Source organism: Micrasema longulum, unplaced genomic scaffold, assembly GCF_059751315.1.
Source record: "Micrasema longulum isolate JH-2025_06_02 unplaced genomic scaffold, ASM5975131v1 h1tg000688l, whole genome shotgun sequence".
NCBI classification, from domain to species: Eukaryota; Metazoa; Arthropoda; class Insecta; order Trichoptera; family Brachycentridae; genus Micrasema; species Micrasema longulum.
In genome coordinates, this window is record NW_028277884.1 from 767,977 (window position 1) to 789,485 (window position 21,509).

A 21,509-nucleotide genomic window follows, 5' to 3' on the forward strand; every position below is an offset into this window, starting at 1 on the left:
AAATATTTTTTATTTTTCCTTTTGTGACATATTGAAGAATGGAAGACATTTTTGTGCGAGTCAAGACATTTTTTCATTCAAAAAATAAACAAATATTAGCGTTCTTATAATTTACCCAAATATTTCAATTTTGGTGGCCATTTTCAAGGAGTAAACCACGGTAATCACATTGAACGAAATGTCCAGGAAATTTGATTTTGTGATTGTGGGATTTCTAAAACATAACATCTTTTGACCCAAATGAGATAATATCATTCTGTAATGAACTTTCAATGCAAAATGATGATTGATTTGAAAATAAAAATACATATTTAAACGGAACAGAATATCTAACAGGGGCAAACCGTGTATAGAAGCGATTATGCGCAGCTTACCATTATATTTGACCAACCATTATAATGTTTTATTGTAACTGTATTTACAGAAAAACAAATAAATAATTACCATTTATTTTTTAATCATTTCCACCGTTTGTATTTTTATCCTAATATAAATATAAATTTTAATAAAGCGCGCCCAGCGCCTGCGGTGAGCCAAGAAACTAGCCGATTATTCCAGCTTATTTTTTCATACAAAAAAGGTATACTATATTTTGAATGTCTTAACCCCAGTGCGGGTTTTTTCTCCTTGATTAAACTTGCAGATAATTAACGTTACAAACATCAACAGATGAAAGAATTAAAGAAATATAGATGTTCAAATATAGGCAGAATGGGGAATGTTACGCAGTGTGTAAAGTGGCCACTTAAACCAGCCAATGACAGGTCATAAGCCCTGTAGATGCCGAAACTTCTATATTACCTTCTGTAAAATGTTCTTCATTTCTGTTGTAATATGTTCATAAAATATCTATGTTGAAAACTTGTCTTGTCTATCGTTTTAATCGTAAAACAACGACGCATGTGATTTTCGTCAACTTTACGTGAGAGCGGTTTAAATTTTTTTCGACGTTTACGTCACAATTTGATAAATACAATAGTACATAATTTGATACTTCGGTTAGTTTTATGTATTTGTTTTTTCAAACCTAAAAAACAGGTTTTATATAACTTTTTTAATATCGAATATAAAATAATATCAATGTCGCATTTTTTGCACATTTGTCGTTGTTCTACAATCCCGACGAATGATATTATTATTTATAAGGACCCAGGAACTCGCTCCAAAACAAACAAACTAGCCAGAAGCCAGCAGTCTAAGTTAAAAACAAACTTTTCTGTGTAATACTGATTACCGATGTATATAAAAAAAAACATAGGCGTACTCATGGGTTCTAGTAATTAAAAATTTAACTAAATTTGATTAAATATTTGTATATAACCACTTACCGACTTTTCTATGCCTACCGGTTTCGAGACGTACCCGTCTCTTTGCCAGGACACCAATTAAACCAACCAGGTATTTTGGGTCTTTTCTCCCCCCGATTTTGATTGTTTTAATGCGATGACATTTTGCTTCATATAATGGCCACACTGATGACCAGACGTCAAATGGTGTATATAATGGATTCAAAAACGGAAACACAACTATTATGGTTTGGTCAATTTAACCTAATCAAGTGTTTTGGGTAATGCTCAAGGACGCAATAATGTTCTAAATGAAAGTCATCATATTTGATTTCACGTGTTCATATTTTTGACGTTTAATCATCAGTGTGGCCATTGTATAAAGCAAAAATAAGATGCATGGATATCCTCTAATTGGCCACTCTCTAGGGGATAGAGAAGATACATAATTGCACCCCTAATTTGCCAAATTTCCTTTTAGTTTTGCCAAAAAGAAAATAAAAAGCAAAACGCTAAGGCTTTAGAACGGCCAATACTTACAGTAATCCACTGAATTCCGGTTGTAATCGGAAGTTATCTTCAATAGTCCGTAAAGTCAAATCAAATTTTCTGTATGAAAATGTGTACATTTGCAGAAAAATTAAAGTATTCCCCAAGAGGGAAATCTGCATTTGAACATGTTTATGAATATATTTTAAACAAATATACATTTTTTTGTATGGTAAATTCAATTTTACTTTTTAGGCAAACGAAGTTAACTTTACAAAGTTTATATTTGAAGCACTAACTTTGTGGTTATTCATTATAATAAAATATGTAAAACAACTTTGTTTTTAACCAATATTTTTTTTTTTCCCCACCGACCGGTTTTAAAGCAAACAAGCTTCTTCGTCAAGGTTTACGTAACCAATCAATTAATTTCATTTTTTTATAATGTTCACTAAATACTACACGTGGACCCAATAAATCAAGTCTTTTTTTCCTTACAAAGGTGGTAATTTGAAATCAATATTTTCGAAGCTAGACAGGAGAGGACTAAAAGAAATATTGTTTATTTGGTTATTAATTATATTTTTCTTATTATGAATCGCTTTTCTAATTTCTAAGATTTCTAAGTTGTCTAATTTTAATATTTTATTTTCAACACAAAGTACTTTTAATCCAGTGTTTTTATTGAAGTTATGATTATTTTCTATCAAATGATTTGCGAATTCAGAAAAAAAAATATCATTTAAGCATCTCAAGTGTTCTTTTACTCTAATATTAAAGTTTCTTTTAGTTTTCCCAGTGTAAATTGAATCGCAATCATTACAATTTGATTGGTATATCCCAGATTTATTATATTTATGGACTTTCTCCTTGTGATTTTTTGACAATGTTCCTATGTTATTAGTTGTGTAAAAAGCCGGTTTAATGTTTGATGGTTGGGAGTTAGATAATTGTTTAGAAAAAATGTCATTTTTAAAAAGAATAAGCCTCCATTGTTTAGGTGGGTTTGCTTTATTTACTGTGGGAGTAAAATATAAATATTTATTTTTGAGTTTGCGTTTTTCTCTTTGATTTAATATTTTATCAATTAAGTTCTTAATTTATCATTGTACTGCAAACCCTGGAAAAATGACAAAAGTTTTTTTTCCAACAATTTTTTATTCAAATACAAAGTACGTTTTCAAATATGAATAATATAGGTGTACATAAATTAAATATAAACTTCCTGAACATTTTGTTAAATATCTCTGTATAATAAGTCTTCTTTGTTTATTCTCACACGTAAACATATTTTTAAAGAGTATTTTGTTAAGTGTCCTCGACACGGGTAACCCCAGAGTGAGGACACATTATTTTACTATTAATCTTTGTTTATAATGGAAAAAAATATTGAATAAATAATCATTACGATTTTTTTTAACTTTTGGTGCTCATTTAAAAAAAAATACAAAAACAACTAATGTTCGCACCCAATAGCTTTGTTTTCATAATCCGTCCATTACACCTCCCATCAAAAGAACTTGCGGTTCATTTATAATCGCTTCACACCACAATAGCGTTGTTGTATATTTTTTCATTGGAACGACAGATACATCTCCCCTACACCTCCCTACACACCTGACAATACCCATACATCTCGTCAACACCTGATTTAATATAAATAGTTTTGCGGAACAAGCAACGTAGATCAATAGAGAGACGGCACACCTTTGGTATTGGTGATATGAAACTAATATCTGACATTATCATACAATACGAAAAAAGCGTACAACGAATTTTTATGGGTTACTCTGCTGTGGGTCATTCGCACTCCTTTAGACGTTTCGGGTCGCATTACAAAGCATCTCGTTACAGCGTCCATCCATCAACCCTTATGATATCAATAAAAGCACCCACCTCTAACTTGAAATAGTTTATTAAGACCTGCATATTTTTTCAGGAATCATATCGAAGATTCCGATTTATTCACTACCGTTTTTTTATTGCGTGAAATTAATTAAGTAAAAATTTAATATTAATTAAAATAAATCAAAAACAAAAACGAAAACGCAAACTTATGGTTAAGCATTTAAATTTAACCCCTACAATAAATAAAGCAAACCCACCTAAACAATGGAGGCGGATTATTTTTATAAATGACAATTTTTCCAAACAATTACCTAATTCCCTACCATCAAACATTAAATCTGCAGTCTACACAACTTATAATAAAGAAACGATGTTAAAAAATCACAAAGACGAAGTACATAAATATAATAAATCTGGCATATACCAATTTAATTATAATGATTGCGATTCAATCTACATTGAAAAAACTAAAAAAAACTTTAATATTAGAGTAAAAGAACACTGAAGCTGCCCAAATATTAATCGTTTTTTTGAATTCGTAAACCATATTAATTATTATTAATGAAAGAATTAACAAATGTGATAGAAAATAATCATGATTTCAATAAAGACACTGGATTAAAAGTTATTCGTGTTGAAAATAAAATATTGAAATTAGACAACTTGGAAAGTAAAAAAGCGATTCAGAATAAGGAAAAAAAATGAAAATAAACAAATAAAAAATACTTTTTTAAGTCCACTCCTGTCTAGTTTTAAACGTATCCATCTCACATTACCATCCATTTAAGAAAAAAATACTTCATTTATTAGTTACATTTACAGCATACGGATAAAATAAAATATATTAGAATTCATTACTTAAGTATACCTTGAGTTTAAAAAGCTTTGAAACCGGTCGGTGGAAAAAAAACTTGGTGTTTAAAAATAAAGTCGTTTTATTTACTTTATTACGAAAAAAATGTATTTCTTTACAATCAAATTGTATGGAGAGATTGCTCTGTTACAAAACAGAAATAATTTCCCTTTGCAATCTAAGCAACTATGTCAATTTTCCTAGAAAACGGTGTTAGACAAACTCAACATGGTTAATTAGAGTCCTTTAGAGTGGAGACTATATAGGATAAGCATATTCTAGATGGGGTCGAACTAGTGAGCAGTCTTGATGGTATTAATATTTTTGAAATGCGTCGTCATAATATTGATAAAACCAAGAAGTTTGAGAGATTTTTTTTCAGTATTATCAATGTGTTCACGATATAAGAGTTTACTGTCTAAAGTAATGGCAAGATCTTTAATGGAAAAAACCATAGAAAGGTAAGTATTTATAGTTTGTAGTTGAATTGTATCAGTTTTTTTTGTCGCGAGGCAGATATTATTTTTAATTTGTGAATGTTAAATTATAGACAGTGAATGTCGCTCCATTTTTACCACGCAAGAATAACGTTGAGAAATTCATATTCTAATACGAATCATGACGTATAAACAAATGGCACAATGCCCCGTAAAACCTCAGAGTAATAATGCGTACCTAGAGAGAAGCCTTAGCACTATGTTTCATAGAACGCAAGCGATGTTGGTCTGTTGGTTAGCAACCAATTGGTGGCCATTTTGTTTTATTATTTTATTTGACAACATAAACATAACGGTTCGATCGGATGCTTTTGTAGCTGTGCTTGGCTTTGTTTGTAAATAACTTAGATATTTACGTTATAATAAATAAAAATCGACTATGGTGAATTGCAGTATGTTTGGTTGCAGCAGTAGAAGCGTCAAAGGTGTTAAAGGAGTCAGTTTTCACAGGTAATTGATTCCGAATATTTTCCCATGATTAACATTGATTTTTGGCATTTATTGTCCCGACACGTGTATTATGTTGCTTAAAAACTTTCCTTATATCAACATATTTACTTCAGATACTATTTTTTCTCAATTAAGGGGATAAATTTGTGAATTAAAGTATGTTTACTGTTGATAATGACAGTTGATTATGGGCAATATGTCAGGGCCGCACTAGGCATCCATATAAAGTTAGAGTTTTCATCGATTAGAGGTCGATTAAAATTTTACTTGAAAATAGCAACGTTGACCTTAAAATTGCATCTTAAATGACGTATCCAAATTTCAAGCCGCTACGACTCGCCATTTCGGAGATGTGACGGACAAACAAACAAACAAACAAACTCAACACAGGACTTTGGTTCAATGGAGTTGGGATTTATGTCTCTATAAATATAACATAAATATATTGTGAATAAAATGAATAAATAAATAAAAAAATTAACACAAACATGTATTTTCAGTTTTATAAAATAAATATAGGCGAAATAGGTGCGAAGGTTTTCACGGTCACTGTTATCAATATTATGTATCTTTTTTGGGTGATACCGTGTATGTTGGATTTGATCCGACGTTTCGGCTACCATTGCAGGAGCCATCTTCAGGGAAAACTGTGTATTTTATAGAGAAATGTATGTGTTTATGTACTAGTAATTTGTATCATAATAACGCCATAAACAATGATACATAAACATAATTATTCTTTCCTACAAAACTAGAAATGTGCCTACTGCTGACTGTGACACGGTATACTATAGTCATATAATGGTTTTTCTACGTTTGGGCTCCTCTCTAGGTTCGCATTAATACTCCGAGCGTAAAACCAATTTTGTGACGCTCTATATTTATTTAGTTTGCTGGAATAAAGGTTCGTCTCCCCTGAGGTACAGCATCGTCATTGTTAGTCATGTCTGTTGTTAACAGCGCCAGACATAAATACACCTTCCATTGTCCTCGGAGATATAATACTCGGCACAAGTCATTATACGCGAACGTGTGTTGGACGATTGAATTTTGCGGCAGAGAAAACAGATTTGTTATTTCTTCCTTGTTCAATATTCAGTAATAACAACTCACTCATTGCTATAAAACGTTGACATTAAATATATTGACTTTAATGTCATTTAAACTTACTTCCTAGAGATTTCTCTTCTTATTATCAAAGTTGGGGGTCAGTGCTATTCAAGCTCCTGACGTCACTGCGGCCTGTGAAGATCTTTTGTGACGGGTCCCCGTAAATAGTTCTCCCCCTCCAGGCCCAGATCCAAAGTTGTGTTTATTCAGTCCAAATATATTTGAGTTTTTTACAGTGTTTTTTAAAAAAAAATATGTTTTTGGGTTTATTTGATATTTTGTGATAATTTACTATTGAAAAAAAAATTGTATTAGAAACGCGCCGATAAACTTTAATTTATTATTAGATTGGCGCAATCTAGATTTTGTTTCCTTTTTTAAATTAATTTGAATATATAATAAAAAAATATTCTTTTTTTAAATGACAGAGGAACGCTTTCTTTTCAAGTGGAAATTTGCAGGTCGTCGCTGGACCTCCAGATCCGACGGGGACAAGCCCATAGAAGCTTACACAGCATAACCGAGGCTTAAAAATGTATTAAATCTACTCACCGCCACAGGCATCCTTGAAGTCAGGGCAGCAGTCCCCGAGCTTCAGGCAAGCATGGTCACAATAGCAGGGTTTATCCCCCAAATCCTCCACTATAGTGTTGAGCGGGGCGCGCTGCACCACGCACGAGGAGTCCCGCCCCGTGCAACAAAGCTTGGCCTCCTTACACGAGCCCGCGAGCGCCGGACTCAGCAGGCACAGCGTCACGAGGAGTGGGGCGAAATGCATCGTGATTGGCTGATTCGAATCGCGGGACCGCTGAATAGTCTCACTCGGTGGTATAAATACGCGCGCTGCACTCGGAACTCGCACTTTTGATTTTACACTCGACGGAAGATGCCGCGGTTTGAAACGTCACTGCTGAAAGAAAAATAATAACTTTTTTAGTGAAATTGTTAAGAGGGAATGCGAAGGCAGGGAAATTTGATGGATTGGATGGTTTTTTTTTCACTCTCTTGCAGATGATTCTCCGGTATTGTGCGTAAAAGACAACTGCACGTCGGACTGATTATGCTTAGCTATTAAAATCGTAAATATATCCAATCTCCGGACAGCTTTCATACTGTTGAATGTGGCGTCTGCTATTCCTAGCCGCACTCCTAGTTTTTTTTGAAAGCTGCCATTTTCCGTAACATAAACTTCCAGCCCAGTGGTGATATTCTGAATCTTCTCTATCCCCTAGAGAGTGGTTAATTCGGGGATTTTTATTTTTTGCATGCACCTAAACCTTGCTTCATGTATGGCCACACTGATGATTAAACGTCAAACAAATAAGAACACGTGAAATTATATAGGAAAAAAAATATTTTAACCATTATTGCGGCCTTAAGCATTACCCAAAACCCTAATTAGGTTGAATTGACCGAACAGTTGAAGTTTTTTTCTGTTTTCAAACAATTTTATTCATCATTTGACGGTTTTTCCTCAAATTAACCATTATATAAAGCAATGTGTCGTCGCATCAAAAAAATAATATCGACAAATTTACCACTCTCTCGGGGGTAGAGAAGATTCATAATACCATCCCAGGTATTTGAAACATTTGATGACTTGGTTTGACAGTCAGAGGATTTTAGGTACAAAATAAAAAAATAACATAAATATTATAAAATGGTGTACAAAACAAAAAAAAAAATACATTTTTTTTTTGTTTTGTACACCATTTTGTAAAAAAGGACCTAAATTATATTGCGGTATTTGTTACAATTGACAATTTGTATCTCGAAGCCGGAGTGATTATAAAACCACGCATTGTGTCCCGGTCCCGTGTTTTCACGTCGTTTACCAGCTGTCTAAAAAAGTGCATTTTATTGACATCTAGTGACTTTTATTAGTACTTTTTTACTGCTGGTGAATTACGTGAAAACACGGGACCGGGACGCAACGCATGGTTATTATAATCACGTGTTTACACGGCTCCGAGATACAAAGCACAAAAAAGGCGCGAGACCCAGTATATGTGCGAACATTTCAATGCGCAATGTGGCTCTCCTTAAAGGCCAATGTTGGCAAAATTATCATACAAAAATGACTTATTTAATTGTTTCAAATGAACATGACAAGTTTCAATTGATTTAACCCAGTATTTTTATAATTCAGAAACTTTTGACCCTTCACAATTTCACAAAAATGGGCCGGGCACAGGGTTAATTCTATGTGTGTTCGGCCGGTGCTCAAAGTGTTAATAGAGTGTAAAGTTTCCGCAAACCAAGTTTTGTAAAATTCCCATTGAAAATAAAAGTAAAAATGGTATTTTTTAATAAAAAATTAAAAAAGCGCCATCTATGAATAATATGTTTCGTATACTTGTTTTGTTTAGAATCACCTTAAGGTTAAATGTTGTAAAGTTGCACCTTTTGAAAGTAAATAATTGTGTTCTTGTAATATAACCACTTCTTGTTAAAAACCTTTCAATGAACCCGTGTCCCGTGTAGGTGGTAGGTACCTATTACCTTTGTACACACCGACTGCTTCTTTAATCGAAAACCTTATCGCACGCCACTGACGACTGACGAGTTACCTGTATGTATATAATATATTACCTTTATGTATATAATATATAAGACCGGATATTAGAATTCTCCAACTTTTTCCAAACGGAGTTTCCGCCAACAGATACGGCTAGCGTTTTCAATATCACTCCTAAACGCCCTCCCTGTGACACTTCAGATACACTTCATCATATTTCTATTGGTATTTTGGCCCATTTCGAATGAAAAATATCGGATATATTCGCCATGTATATTTATAGTGCCAGTCGATCTATCACAAAAACCATTTGAATTTTAGCCCTCTTTAGACACCTACCTGTCAAGGGCGCTGTACATTATACTTAATAAAAAAAATATGTCTATCTATATGCTATCTCTTAATTGCAATTTATTTACAGACAATTTTTACAAATCATGGAATACACATATCGCACCTTTAGGGCAACAACGACTCAACTAAAAAAATCTGCTTTTGGGGAAACTACAAAAAAAGAATGTAAATTGTGACGCCTTCGTATTTTTCTTCGATTGTTTCGTATTTTTCGAAGTAAGCACCAAATTTCGAACTTAAAGTTATACTAAAAGCATTCAGCTATGCATCTACGAAAAAAAAACGTATTAAAAATAAATAATTACAAGTTAAAAAAGAGATTTCTTTAACGAGTCATTATTATTAGATTTAAAAAAAACTAACAAACAATTTCACTTTGATAAATAAGATAATGACATAATTTTTATTAGGTCAGATTAAGTCACCAAACACGTTTTTTTTTTCATGAAACGACATAAATTTTAATAAGTCACTAAGATTATCGGTAAGTCGGAACGAAACAATCACAAAGCAAAATTGTTCGTTTTAATATTTGAAAAAATAAAGTAAAATTGCCATTTGTATCGGAATAAAATCGACTCAACCGGCTTTCAGTCACTATATGTTTATCTGCGTTGCATCCTTCACACAGCAATATAAAGATAACACTAATAGCGTCGCTTCCGTACTGACACGGAATCTAAATTCTCTGAGTAACAAGGAAACCGATGCAACGGTGTTGTCCTATTCCCACTCGAATGTTGTATTTTTTAAATGCAGAAAGATGGATAGTGTTCATTGAAGTCATTTTATGATCTTAAATCACCTCAAAGTTTGTTTGAACTAAGTCTTTTTCATTTTAAAGGCGCGATATAATGTTTGTTCTTCTAAAAATCACATCTTAAAAAGTAACACCTTTCAAGTCATGAAACTATTTCCGTATTTATACTTTGTACATGTAATTTTTAGAAGTACCATATTATGTGTGTTACATAATTTGTAAAATTTGTCTGCTTATAAATAGTTATTAAGAGTGAGCCTGTAGATAGACATTATTTTTTTAAAACTTTATTTAAGTATAATGTTGAGCGCCCTTGAAGTGATTACTGACGAAAACCGCGCATTAAAAATTATCGAAAATTATTATTTTATTATTATTATTATTATAAAATTAACCAACACAGCTTGTACTCAACCTTTTCTCTAAAACGTAGCCAGTGAAAAATTATTTACAACTATATAATACAATTCAACAATTAGTAAATAAAACGCAATAAACGAAAAATTCAAATCAACAACACAAAAGACAAAATCAATAAACCGAATCAAATGTCAAGCTGTCTTGTCTTGTCCTGCAAATATTCTTTGACTCTAGAAGCTCGTTTTAAACAGCCTGTGCTTGACAAAGTCTTTAAAATTATTTGCTGGCAAAGCTTGAATTTCAAGAGGGAGGTACCTTGTAGTAGAATCGTACGCAGTGAGAGGCAAAATAATTTGTATTTTTTTGCAGTCTAGAAGTGGGCACAACTAGTTTATATTTATATTCAAAGAATTCAGAGTACTCAATATTATTCAACAGTATATATTTAGAACAGTAGTGGTTACACACATATATAGAGATAAATACCCAAGCGTCAACCACAACCATAATACAAGATACTCCGATAGGGATCTGATACTTAGTGAAGGGGTCAGCACTGTTCTGGCATCGAGACGTCACTATTGCGTTGGCAAGAAGGTCCATAACGGCGGCCTCCGCGGTGTAGTGGTCAAGACGCTTGACTCACGCACGGAAGGTTCCGGGTTCGATTCCCGGTGAGAACACAAAAATTAAAATGTGATTTTTCTTAAACCTGGGTGCTCTGTGATGTAATTCACCACTGTAATCAGGCCTCCTGGCCTGTTGTGGTGCAAAAAAAAATGTAAAATGTAAAAATAACTTTTTGCCAGAATCGTGGAAAAGCGAAAGTGTTGTCAAGTTGCGGAAAGTCTCGCCCTTTCGTGACATTGGTCGTAGGAAGTCAGAAAGGTTGAAGAATGCCACGGATTGGAGATGCTTACTGGGCGTTAAAAATAAAATATAAAAAAATAATAACTTTATAATATATAAACAAATGGCAATCATAAAGTTTCACATTATATTAAATAAATTGTCCATGTTTCATGAATGTATGTATGTGTATGCACATGTGTGTATGTACATGTGTGTATGTATGTATGTATGTATAAGGGTGTGTATATGTATATATGTGTCTATGTGTATGTATGCATGTATGTATTTATAATTTATGTAGCTGATAACGAATATGATTCAGCAATAAGGAAAATAAATGCAGAATTAAAAACAGTCTCCAAATGGCTTAAAGCAAATAAGCTAAAACTAAATGTAGGAAAAACAAAATGTATGATAATGGGTAAGAAACGCTGTTTTAACAGTGATCACAGTGTTGAATTAGATGGAGAAGTTCTTGAGAATGTTGAAAGCATAAAATATCTAGGAGTTTGGATTGACTCTTAATTATCTTTTTCGAAAAATGCAGACTTTACGAGTAAGAAAATCGCAAAGAAGGTATCCCTGTTAGGAAGGATAAGGAATAAATTAGACATTAAAACCTCCCTGCTGATATTTAAAAGTATTATCGTTCCCCACATTGATTATTGCTCCAGTATTTTATATTTAAGTAATGAAGGAGATCTAAAGAGACTCCAAATAATACAAAACAAAGCGATGAGGATAATATTAAGATGTGGGAGACAAACAAATGTTCAGAAAATGATTCAACTTCTAGATATTATGACAATTGATCAAATAATCAAATTCAATGTTGCCAATGAAATAAACAAAATTATTAAAGGAATAGTTCCGAGATATTTTCAAAATAAACTAAAAATAATGAGTTCTTTCATAACTATGCAACAAGAGGATCTAAAAATATAAGACTACAAAAGAAATCAAAAGCAATGTCCCAGAACTGCCTTATGTACAAGGGAATAAAACTATTTGAAGAAATGCCAGAAGGCATAAAAAATGAAATTAGTGTAAATATATTTAAAATTAAATGTAAAAAGTATATATGTGAAAAATATTAGGTTGTATATAGTTGTAGTGTAAATAGTGAATTTAATTAATGAAAATGTACATATGAAACAGTTAATATTATAAATGTTAGAATAAGTATAGATGTATTAGACTATGTTACATAGAACCAAATAAATATGTGTGTATGTGTGTATGTGTGTATGTGTATGTATGTATATGTATCAAAATGTGTATAGGAGTAAGTTTATATTTTAATTTGTTGTGCTTTCTATGAACTTATAAACTTTTATCATGTATTAAAATGTAATTGTCAACTAGGGATGGGGTATGTACCCTTGTTAGCTGGGCAAAGTGAACATAAAATTGTATATATGATAAAATGTATAAATAAATAATTAAATTAATTTATTTATCTTGCTGTTGGCTGAGAAATTTAAAAATAAAATGGCACATAAAATACAAAGTTATTTTATTTTCCTCTATTGTTTGATAACATTCCACAGAGCTGGTGCATCAAATATAAAAAGAAAAAATATGCATGATAAAGAATATATATTTATAATACTCGTACGTGGCAAAAGTTTCATTTCTAATTCTCTAACGTGTGAAATTCTCACCCAATGTTGTTGACTGATATATTATTAAAAACATCCCTTACTATCAACCAGTCCCAGTAAGGGGTAGTAATGTTTAGTGCGCCTGGCGTCTCCCTTTAGGGTATCGTAAAGGGGAAAACTTTCCTTCCCACTGAATATAAATTAATAGACCAACAGACTCGTGTGTATACAATTTCTTTTATGATGAATTTGAGCATCCCTTAATTTGCAGGGATTGTTTATTTTAATATGTGTAAACACTTCACTATGAACTCTGTAAAAGTAATTGAATTTTGTATTTAAAAAAACATTTTTTTTAATAACGGTTGGTTTGCCACATATTTGTCGATTTTTGTAAATCTCCTTTTTTTCCTGATTACGATTTTGATGTTTGGTAATCCGGATGACTGGAGCTCGGATAAACGGAGTTCTAGTGAAAGATGCAGAATTTTGGAAAAAAAAATCAAAGCTAGATCAAAGAACTAGATCGTAATACTAGGGAAAATGAAAAATTCAATTTTTTATCTAAAAAAAAAAACTAATTTCTAACTTAAGGATAAGACAAACCTACATGTTAAACTAATTATTAATGAAACATGTTGTAATGTATTTACTTAGATAGTTGTACAAATAAAATTCGAACACTTATTTATAGTATATACAATGTTATTATTAGAGGAAATATAAGAAAAATGAAGTTTGGGGTTTTTTATATATTTTTATTTGTTAATAGACCATTAAACTGAGCCAATTTTTTTTCTAAGGTTCTATTCCGCTTATTATCTGTCGGTTTTTCCGATCGTTCCGTTTACGGTAAGCAAACCGCATATCTTTAACAGTTCTCTTATCATTGGTTGGTGGAACCAGTGACGTCGATTTTCGACGTTCGTTTTTATTAAAATATTTTCAGAATTTTTTTTTTTCATTTTCAAGAAACTTTGCCGTACAATTTAACGCTCTTATTTTTACGGCGCGCAAGAAAACATTTCTTGTATCCGATTTCCCGTAGGGCTGAAGTTTCTTATTATTTATGCGTGCCGAACTTCAGGACTCAAAATATTAAAAAAACATGATTTAAAAAAAATAACTCACTGTCTTAATAAGAACAGGTTTTTCTAGTAAGAAGAATTCTTAAATTGTTTGCTGCAAAAATGGCTCTATGACGCAGGTTTAATAATTAATTCTAAGAAAACAAAACTTATGCACATAAGATCACCAAACTATAAAACTCACACAACACTATCACATCAATGTCAACTTTATCACATAACTAAGCGTGTATCCATTGTGATATTTTTTTATATTTTTTTTATTCAGGAAACATACAGTACAGTTACAAAGTTTAATATTTTACACAATTAGACTTAATTCCAATGGACCAGTGAAGTTTCCATATTATAAAGCAATTATATGTAAGGTTAATTATGAAAGCATAAAAAAGAGAAGGAAAAAGAAAAACATAGATGAAAGTTGTTTAAAAATTAAAATTTAAGTGAAAAAAGATATTTTAAAGTTTGTAGTTTGTAGTGAGTATTTACAAATGAATATTATGCAACCGTGCATGTCTGAAAATATTGAGCAGTATGTTTATTTAGGTTCAACTATGGATTATTATTTTAAATGGGATGTACATATTACAAAATTGTGTCCCTGTATTTACATTAACTTTAAGTATTGACTTTACGAATCATTTATTTATCTCTCTCTGAATCAATTATACGATACCCTATAACTTCCTGGGGTTATCAAGTGAAACTAAAATTAATTTTATTTAAACTTTGAAAAATTCTATGATCAAATTGCGACTGCATAAAGATGTATACCGACAGAGACACAATATTTTAATATCATTGATGTTTAAATCTGTCATCTGTTAGGGCTCTACTTTGGAAAAACTTAATTTGTTAGCATGCGTCGCACTCCGAGTATAAACACAAGTTGGTACATGATTACAACAACAGGTTTACTAGTATGGCTGTACTAGAGCTAGCTGTTCCTAGATATTGCAATAAATGCGGCAAAAGGACACTGTAATACAGTATACCTAAAATATTGAACATGTTACCAAAAAATATTAAAAATACTGAGTTAAATACAGTAGTGAGACGTATGCTTAAATTACGGTTAATCGGAAAAAGATTTTTGTATTTGTGATACTTTTTAGTTTTTGATAGTGAAATAAAATATGGTATTACATGTAAGTATGAGTAATCGAAGCAATTTATAAGAATCTGCTGACAAGTTGTATGTATACAACTCAGCGAGCTTTTAATTTAAGACAGTTATGTAAATATTTTTGAAAAAAAAAAAATAAAAAAAAAAATTGTATTAATTTTTTTCATATGGTATGATAGTAAAAAAAAGTTTTAAAAAGCCGCCAAAGACGGGTCATGAGCCCTGTAAATGCCAAGACTTGCATATTCCTTTCTCTAAAATGTTATCTATCTCTGTCATACGAGTAATATATGTACCCACATGATATTATTTTACGATTCCTGTAATTTATTCCACAGTTTTTGAGCGTTATGTTTTGAAAGAGATTTGTAAAAGTTTCCTAAGCGCTTTTTTATCCTGAGACAAGGTAAAACACTTGTAACTTTATGCACCCTTACTTCCAGAGTGGCACCACCCTCGCTTCTCAGACCTCCCCCCACTTGTTCACATTCCCAGTCTCACGGACCATGTCTCACTCACTGTTGAATTTTGCATTTGATTAATTTATTACCTAAAACATTTCCGGGGTTCCATTTCCGGGAGGGTTGAAGAGAAACATTTATCTAATATGTGGTTTATCACTGCAGTTTTTCAAAGTCCTCTGATCTTTATAACAAAATAAATAAAAATGATAAAATGTAAGGCTATAATAATATTTTACGTTTTAAAATGCTGTTCTTCGTAAATAGAGCCAGTAAAAAAATAAAGTGAGTTCAAGTCGTGTTTTTTTAAAGGGAGTTTAAGTTATATCTTTTCCTTCTCAAAAATATATTGCCACTCTTATTATTTTTAGGGAATATTCCGCTAAGCCTCTATTTTAGAGGCTCGTCAGCAGGTAGGAAAGAAAGGGTATGGAAGGAATTTATGAATAATTCACCACAACACACAGACCAATTGAGAAAAAATATTTGTTAGATTTTTTTCTTGCAACTGGCGGGAATCGAACCCGCGACTCCAGTTTCACAGTTTAACGTCTGACCAACTGCGCCACGGCACACAGTGGTCCGGATTTGGAAAACAGTGGACTTAGGAACCAAAGTCATAATTTCGATTTTTTAAAAATTGCTTTATGTAGAAAATCTAACTTGTAATAATATTAGTGATGACCAATTTTTCGTTATTTTGAGTCTAACATGGTTTAAAACAATACAAACGAAAAAAATGTATGGAGTAAAATTGAATTTTTTTTTCTCGATGCGTTTTAAAGTGTTAGCAACAAAACCTTTTGTATATTAACGTATGTAATTTGTACTTTGTGTTCATATTTTTTTCTCTCCTATACACTTGCAACCTTGGCGTTAAATCACAGTTGAACTTTCAACAAAAAAAAAATATTACACAAAAACTGCATTTTACAGTATGAAAACCCATGGAGTGATTATAATAATTTATTTTATGAGTGAGTCGTTACTGCAGTTTTTAAGAATTATACGAAACAAAAAACATATTATTAGCACCTCCTTTGCGGTAATAATTCACCGTTAAGACTTATTTGATGAATCATTAAAGCAATTTCCTGCAGTTTCTGAGAATTTAAATTTTAAAATCGAAAAAATGACTTTGGTTCCTAAGTCCACTGTTTTCCAAATCTGGACCACTGTGCGGCGCCTGTCTTCAGTAAAAGTACGATTTATTTATTTATTATATATTCGTACGCCCAGAGTGCTTTTACATGACTGGAACAAAATTTGAATTACAGTGTTTTATTGTATAATAAATCAATATGTATCTAATAAATAGAAATTTATATTTTTTAAAGGATTGAATTACATAAATAAAAATAAAATAAAGTGTAAAATTAGGTAGGTACACAGTTATTTTTTTTGTTTAAGGCTAAAAATTGACGCATACAGTAGGTATTAATAGAGCCAGTAAAAAAATAAAGTAAGTTCAAGTTATGTTTTTTTAAAGGGAGCATTAATCAATCAGACCTGATGATAAATCCAATCAGATGACCCATGCCTTCAGATGGAACTCTCCAGGTCATTGGAGCAACCGGCCAAGGTGACATTTTCCAAGACTCCGAATTTAACGCATCGCCATTTTCAAATTAATTCAACATTTCGTTCACAATAGTAATTAACAATATTTTCAACCAAAATATGCCGTCCTTTTAAAATAGCGTCATTAAAAAAATAAAGTGAATATGCATTAGATGACCACAAAAGTCAACAGATGGAAGAGTTGAGTAAATGCATAAATTAAAACAAAGGCAGAATGGTGAACGTTACACATTGTGTAAAGTGGCCACTCAAACCAGCCAATGATGAGTCACGAGCCCTGTAAATGCTTAGACTTCCATATTCCTTGCTCAAAAATGTTTGCCCTCTCTGTTGCAACAAATTTAGATCTAAATAAGTCCTTAAGGAGGAAAATCCAAACTGTTTTAAAACATTTGGATATACTCAAAGCATTGCTGATTAACCTAACTGGTAAAAGAAGAAGTATAAAAATTTAATAATTGTTTTCAGGCGTTGCCTAGTAGGTGAATTGGTTCAGCCGGATGAATCTCACCCCTGTGATAAAGGTTTCGGCTCTTTTACTTCACAAAAGTCAACAGATGGAGTAGTTGTGGATATGTGGATGTTTAAAAGTGTTAATTATTGTACAATTGTGGAATCGATTAATTAGGAAAAAGTCTTGTTATTGTTTTTTTGACATAAAATTGTCTGCATTAAAACAGATTGTACCTACTATGGCAGACTAGACATAATCCAGAGAAATCTATTACCCAAAACATGCAGTAGAAAAAGAGAGATATTATTATGATTCAACATAAGCAGAATGGTGAATGTTACACTGTGTGTAAAGTGACCCTTTAACTATTGGGAACAGAAAACTAAAATTATATAAACATAAATTAAAATATTGAAGCTAGTATATGACCTCCCTTATCTAACACCACTAAAGAGCTCTTTAAAAGTACTAAACAATTCAATTTTAATGATTTTTTTTAACTAGAATCATTAAAATTTATTCGTAAGTTAGCCAGAGATATCATTGTAGACAAAGTACTAAAACTTGAGAAAAATTGTAATAAACATGGACATAATACAAGAATATCAAAACAATACCACATATAACATTCCAAAACAAGACAAAAACAGTGAGACTAATAAATCATGGACTAAAATTGTACAATACACAACCAGACAAAACTAAACAAAAGACTCAGACAAACTTTTCAAAAGACGTAAAAAATATAATTATCAACACCAGAGTATGAATAAAAAATGAAATATAATTTTTGTAAAATAAATGTAATAATCCGTAAGGGTTAATAAATATTTTTTTTTTAAATAAATATAATAATAATTAAACTAGCCAATGACGGGTCATAAGCCTTGTAAATGCCTAGACTTCCATATACTTGTAATCTGCTGTAACTTTTTTTATGTTCATAATATACTGACTTTTTTAATACATTTTGTATGCTGACATATGTTTTAATAATATTTTTTTTTTTGGGTCACTGAACTCATTAAAATGATATATTTTATATTATAAAAGGCACTTGTGCCGTATAATAAATAAATAAATTCCCTTCTCAAAAATGTTTTCCCTCTCTGTTGCAATAAATTGAATAATAGTAAGCCGTTCAAAACATTACCATAACTAAACTCTAATTCGCGGTGTCACTCGTAAGGTGATCAGTCTTACGCTTCTGGAACTATTCCAGTGACAGTTAAATATATCGTGATGTAAAACCACAATCATGTTGACTCTCCCAGGAATTGAACCCGGGACCTCAAGCTTGGTAGGCAAGAGCATCAACCACTACACTGCGAGGATATAAATTTCTTCACTTGATTTTCGTTTCTAGGATTTTAGCCATCGAGGCAAGAACACTCATTAGAAATATGTTTTTTGTTCGTCTGGACCCAGGCAGGGTGTTTTTATTTTAGTTTTAATTGTGTCGTCAATAACCACAAAGTCAGTACTACAAATATATATATATTTTTTTTTTTTAAATTTATTAACAATTTTAAAAAACCCGTTAGGGTTACATTAGAAATTTGATATTGTCTAGTCATTTTATGTCTCGTCTAGTCTAGTTAGTTCAGTCATCGAGTGCTTTTTCAGATTGATTTTAAATTTGTCTCCATTAAACGTTTTTAAGTAGTAAGGTAGGTCGTTGTAGTGTTTAAGTCCATTATGTAGTATGTTTGACTGTCCTGTGTTTGTCTTTGCTTTTTCAATATGATAGTGTTTTTATTGTCTGGTGTTATATTTATAATTTATTAATGTGTCTTTTTGCGGGAAAACATCAAAACAAGAAATTTTTTAACAACTCATTTCGTTGGTGACTTTTGTAACATTGTCATCAAACAAATATTGTGATTTTTTTACGCCAGAATTACGACACTTTTCCCAAATCTGCTGGCATGTTATCCTTGGTCCTCGAACGACCAATAAATTGTTTCCCAGGTAAATAAATATTCACAAATGTCAAATCAACGCCCGGGAAGACGAAAAATAAATATATCTCTAGAAAATCTGGAGAAAAGAAAGAAAAGACGCAAGGAGAGGATTCATAGAAAAGAGAGAAACGGTAGGAAAGTATGATTTATGGGGCTAAAGAGGAGAAGTTTTTGATTCAAAGAACTCAAATATCTTAGGAAGAGAGATATCCTTGTATTCATTTCGTTTTCGCCAACTCTCACTGTTAACTTAATCTTTTCTTAAGCAGGCCTTAAATATCGAACGGCAAAAAACATACACACTATCGAAAATTTATTATATGAATAAAACACGAGTGATACTTTAATCCACAAATTTGGAATATCCACTAATATCACTCGTGTTTTATTTATATAATAAATTACAATGAACTTCCATCAAGAATTTTCACTTACAAACTTAAACATTATCGTAAATATTTAAATTTATTTCAACAGAGAGGGAAAAAAAATTTTTAAGAAGGGAATATGGAAGTCTAGGCATTTACAGGGCTTATGACCTGTCATTGGCTGGTTTAAGTGGCCACTTTACACACTGTGTAACATTCACCATTCTGCCCATGTTTGAAATATTCACCATTCTTCCCATGTTGAAATAAATTTAAATATGAACAACTCCCTAGGGAGGAAATCCAGACAGTCTGCAAGCATTTGGACATAATCAAACATTGTTGAATTACTACCTGGTAAAAGAAGAAGTATAAAATTTGAAAAATGTTTTCAGGCGTTGCCTAGTAGGTGATTTGGTTCAGCCGGATGAATCTCACCCACGTGATAAAGGTTTCAGCTCTTTTACTTCACAAAAGTCAATAGATGGAAGAGTTGAGGAAATGTGGATGTTCAAACATGGGCAGAATGGTGAATGTTACACAGTGTGTAAAGTGGTCACTTAAACCAGCCAATTACAGGTCATAAGCCCTGTAAATGCCTAGACTTCCATATTCCCTTCTTAAATTTTTTTCCCTCTCTGTTGAAATAAATTTTAATATGAACAACTCCCTAGGGAGGAAATCCAGCCAGTCTGCAAGCATTTGGACATAATCAAACATTATCGTAAATATTCATATATTACAACAGAGATGAAGAACATTTAAGAGAAGGTAATATGGAAGTCTACGCATCTACAGGGCTTATGACCTGTCAATGGCTGGTTTAAGTGGCCACTTTACACACTGTGTAACATTCACCATTCTGCCCATATTTGAAAATCCATATTCCTTCAATTCTTTCATCTGTTGATGTTTGTGAAGTTAGTGAACTAAGCCCTGTAGATGCCTAGACTTCCATATTACCTTCTCTTAAATGTTCTTCATCTCTGTTGTAATATATTAATATAAACAGCTCCCTGGGGAGTTGAATCCAGTCCTTGTCTACAAAAATTTGGACAAACTCAAAATATTGTTCATTATCGTAAATGTTTTATCGTATGTTGCATTTTTCTAAAAGTTAATAAATTTTCGAGAGGGGAATATGGAAATTTACGCATTTACAGGGCTTATTACCTGTCGTTGGCTGGTTTGAGTGGCCACTTTACGCACGGTGTAACTCCTTAGGGAGGAAATCCAGCCTGTCTGCGAACATTTGGACATACTCAAAACTGGTAAAAGAAGATGTATAAAAATTGGAAAATTATTTTCAGGCATTGCCTAGATTTGGTTCAGCCGGACGAACCTCACCCACAGCATGAGACATCTCTAATTTATTGCACCGAGAGTGTTCTCTCTCTCAAGGACAAAACGTGTTTTCAAGCGAGGAGTTAAGAACTGGATTTTCCTTAGTGGGAGGGATTTGAGTTGGAAACTCCTTTATAATTTT

The 21,509-nt window shown here is 32.0% G+C and overlaps 1 protein-coding gene across 2 annotated transcripts in view; it reads right to left on the reverse strand.

Annotated features, from left to right (window-relative positions):
• vex (somatomedin B and thrombospondin type 1 domain containing protein vexed) overlaps nucleotides 1–21,509 on the reverse strand; it is a 341,079-nt gene that overhangs the window by 288,186 nt on the left and 31,384 nt on the right. The window contains exon 2 of one of the 2 annotated variants that reach the window (XM_088229627.1): nucleotides 7,086–7,443. In XM_088229627.1, coding sequence (XP_088085753.1) covers nucleotides 7,086–7,311 — 226 coding nt within the window. In that variant the 5' untranslated portion in view covers nucleotides 7,312–7,443. The remainder of the gene's footprint in view (nucleotides 1–7,085; nucleotides 7,444–21,509) is intronic. The other variant, XM_088229628.1, reaches the window with a different exon arrangement.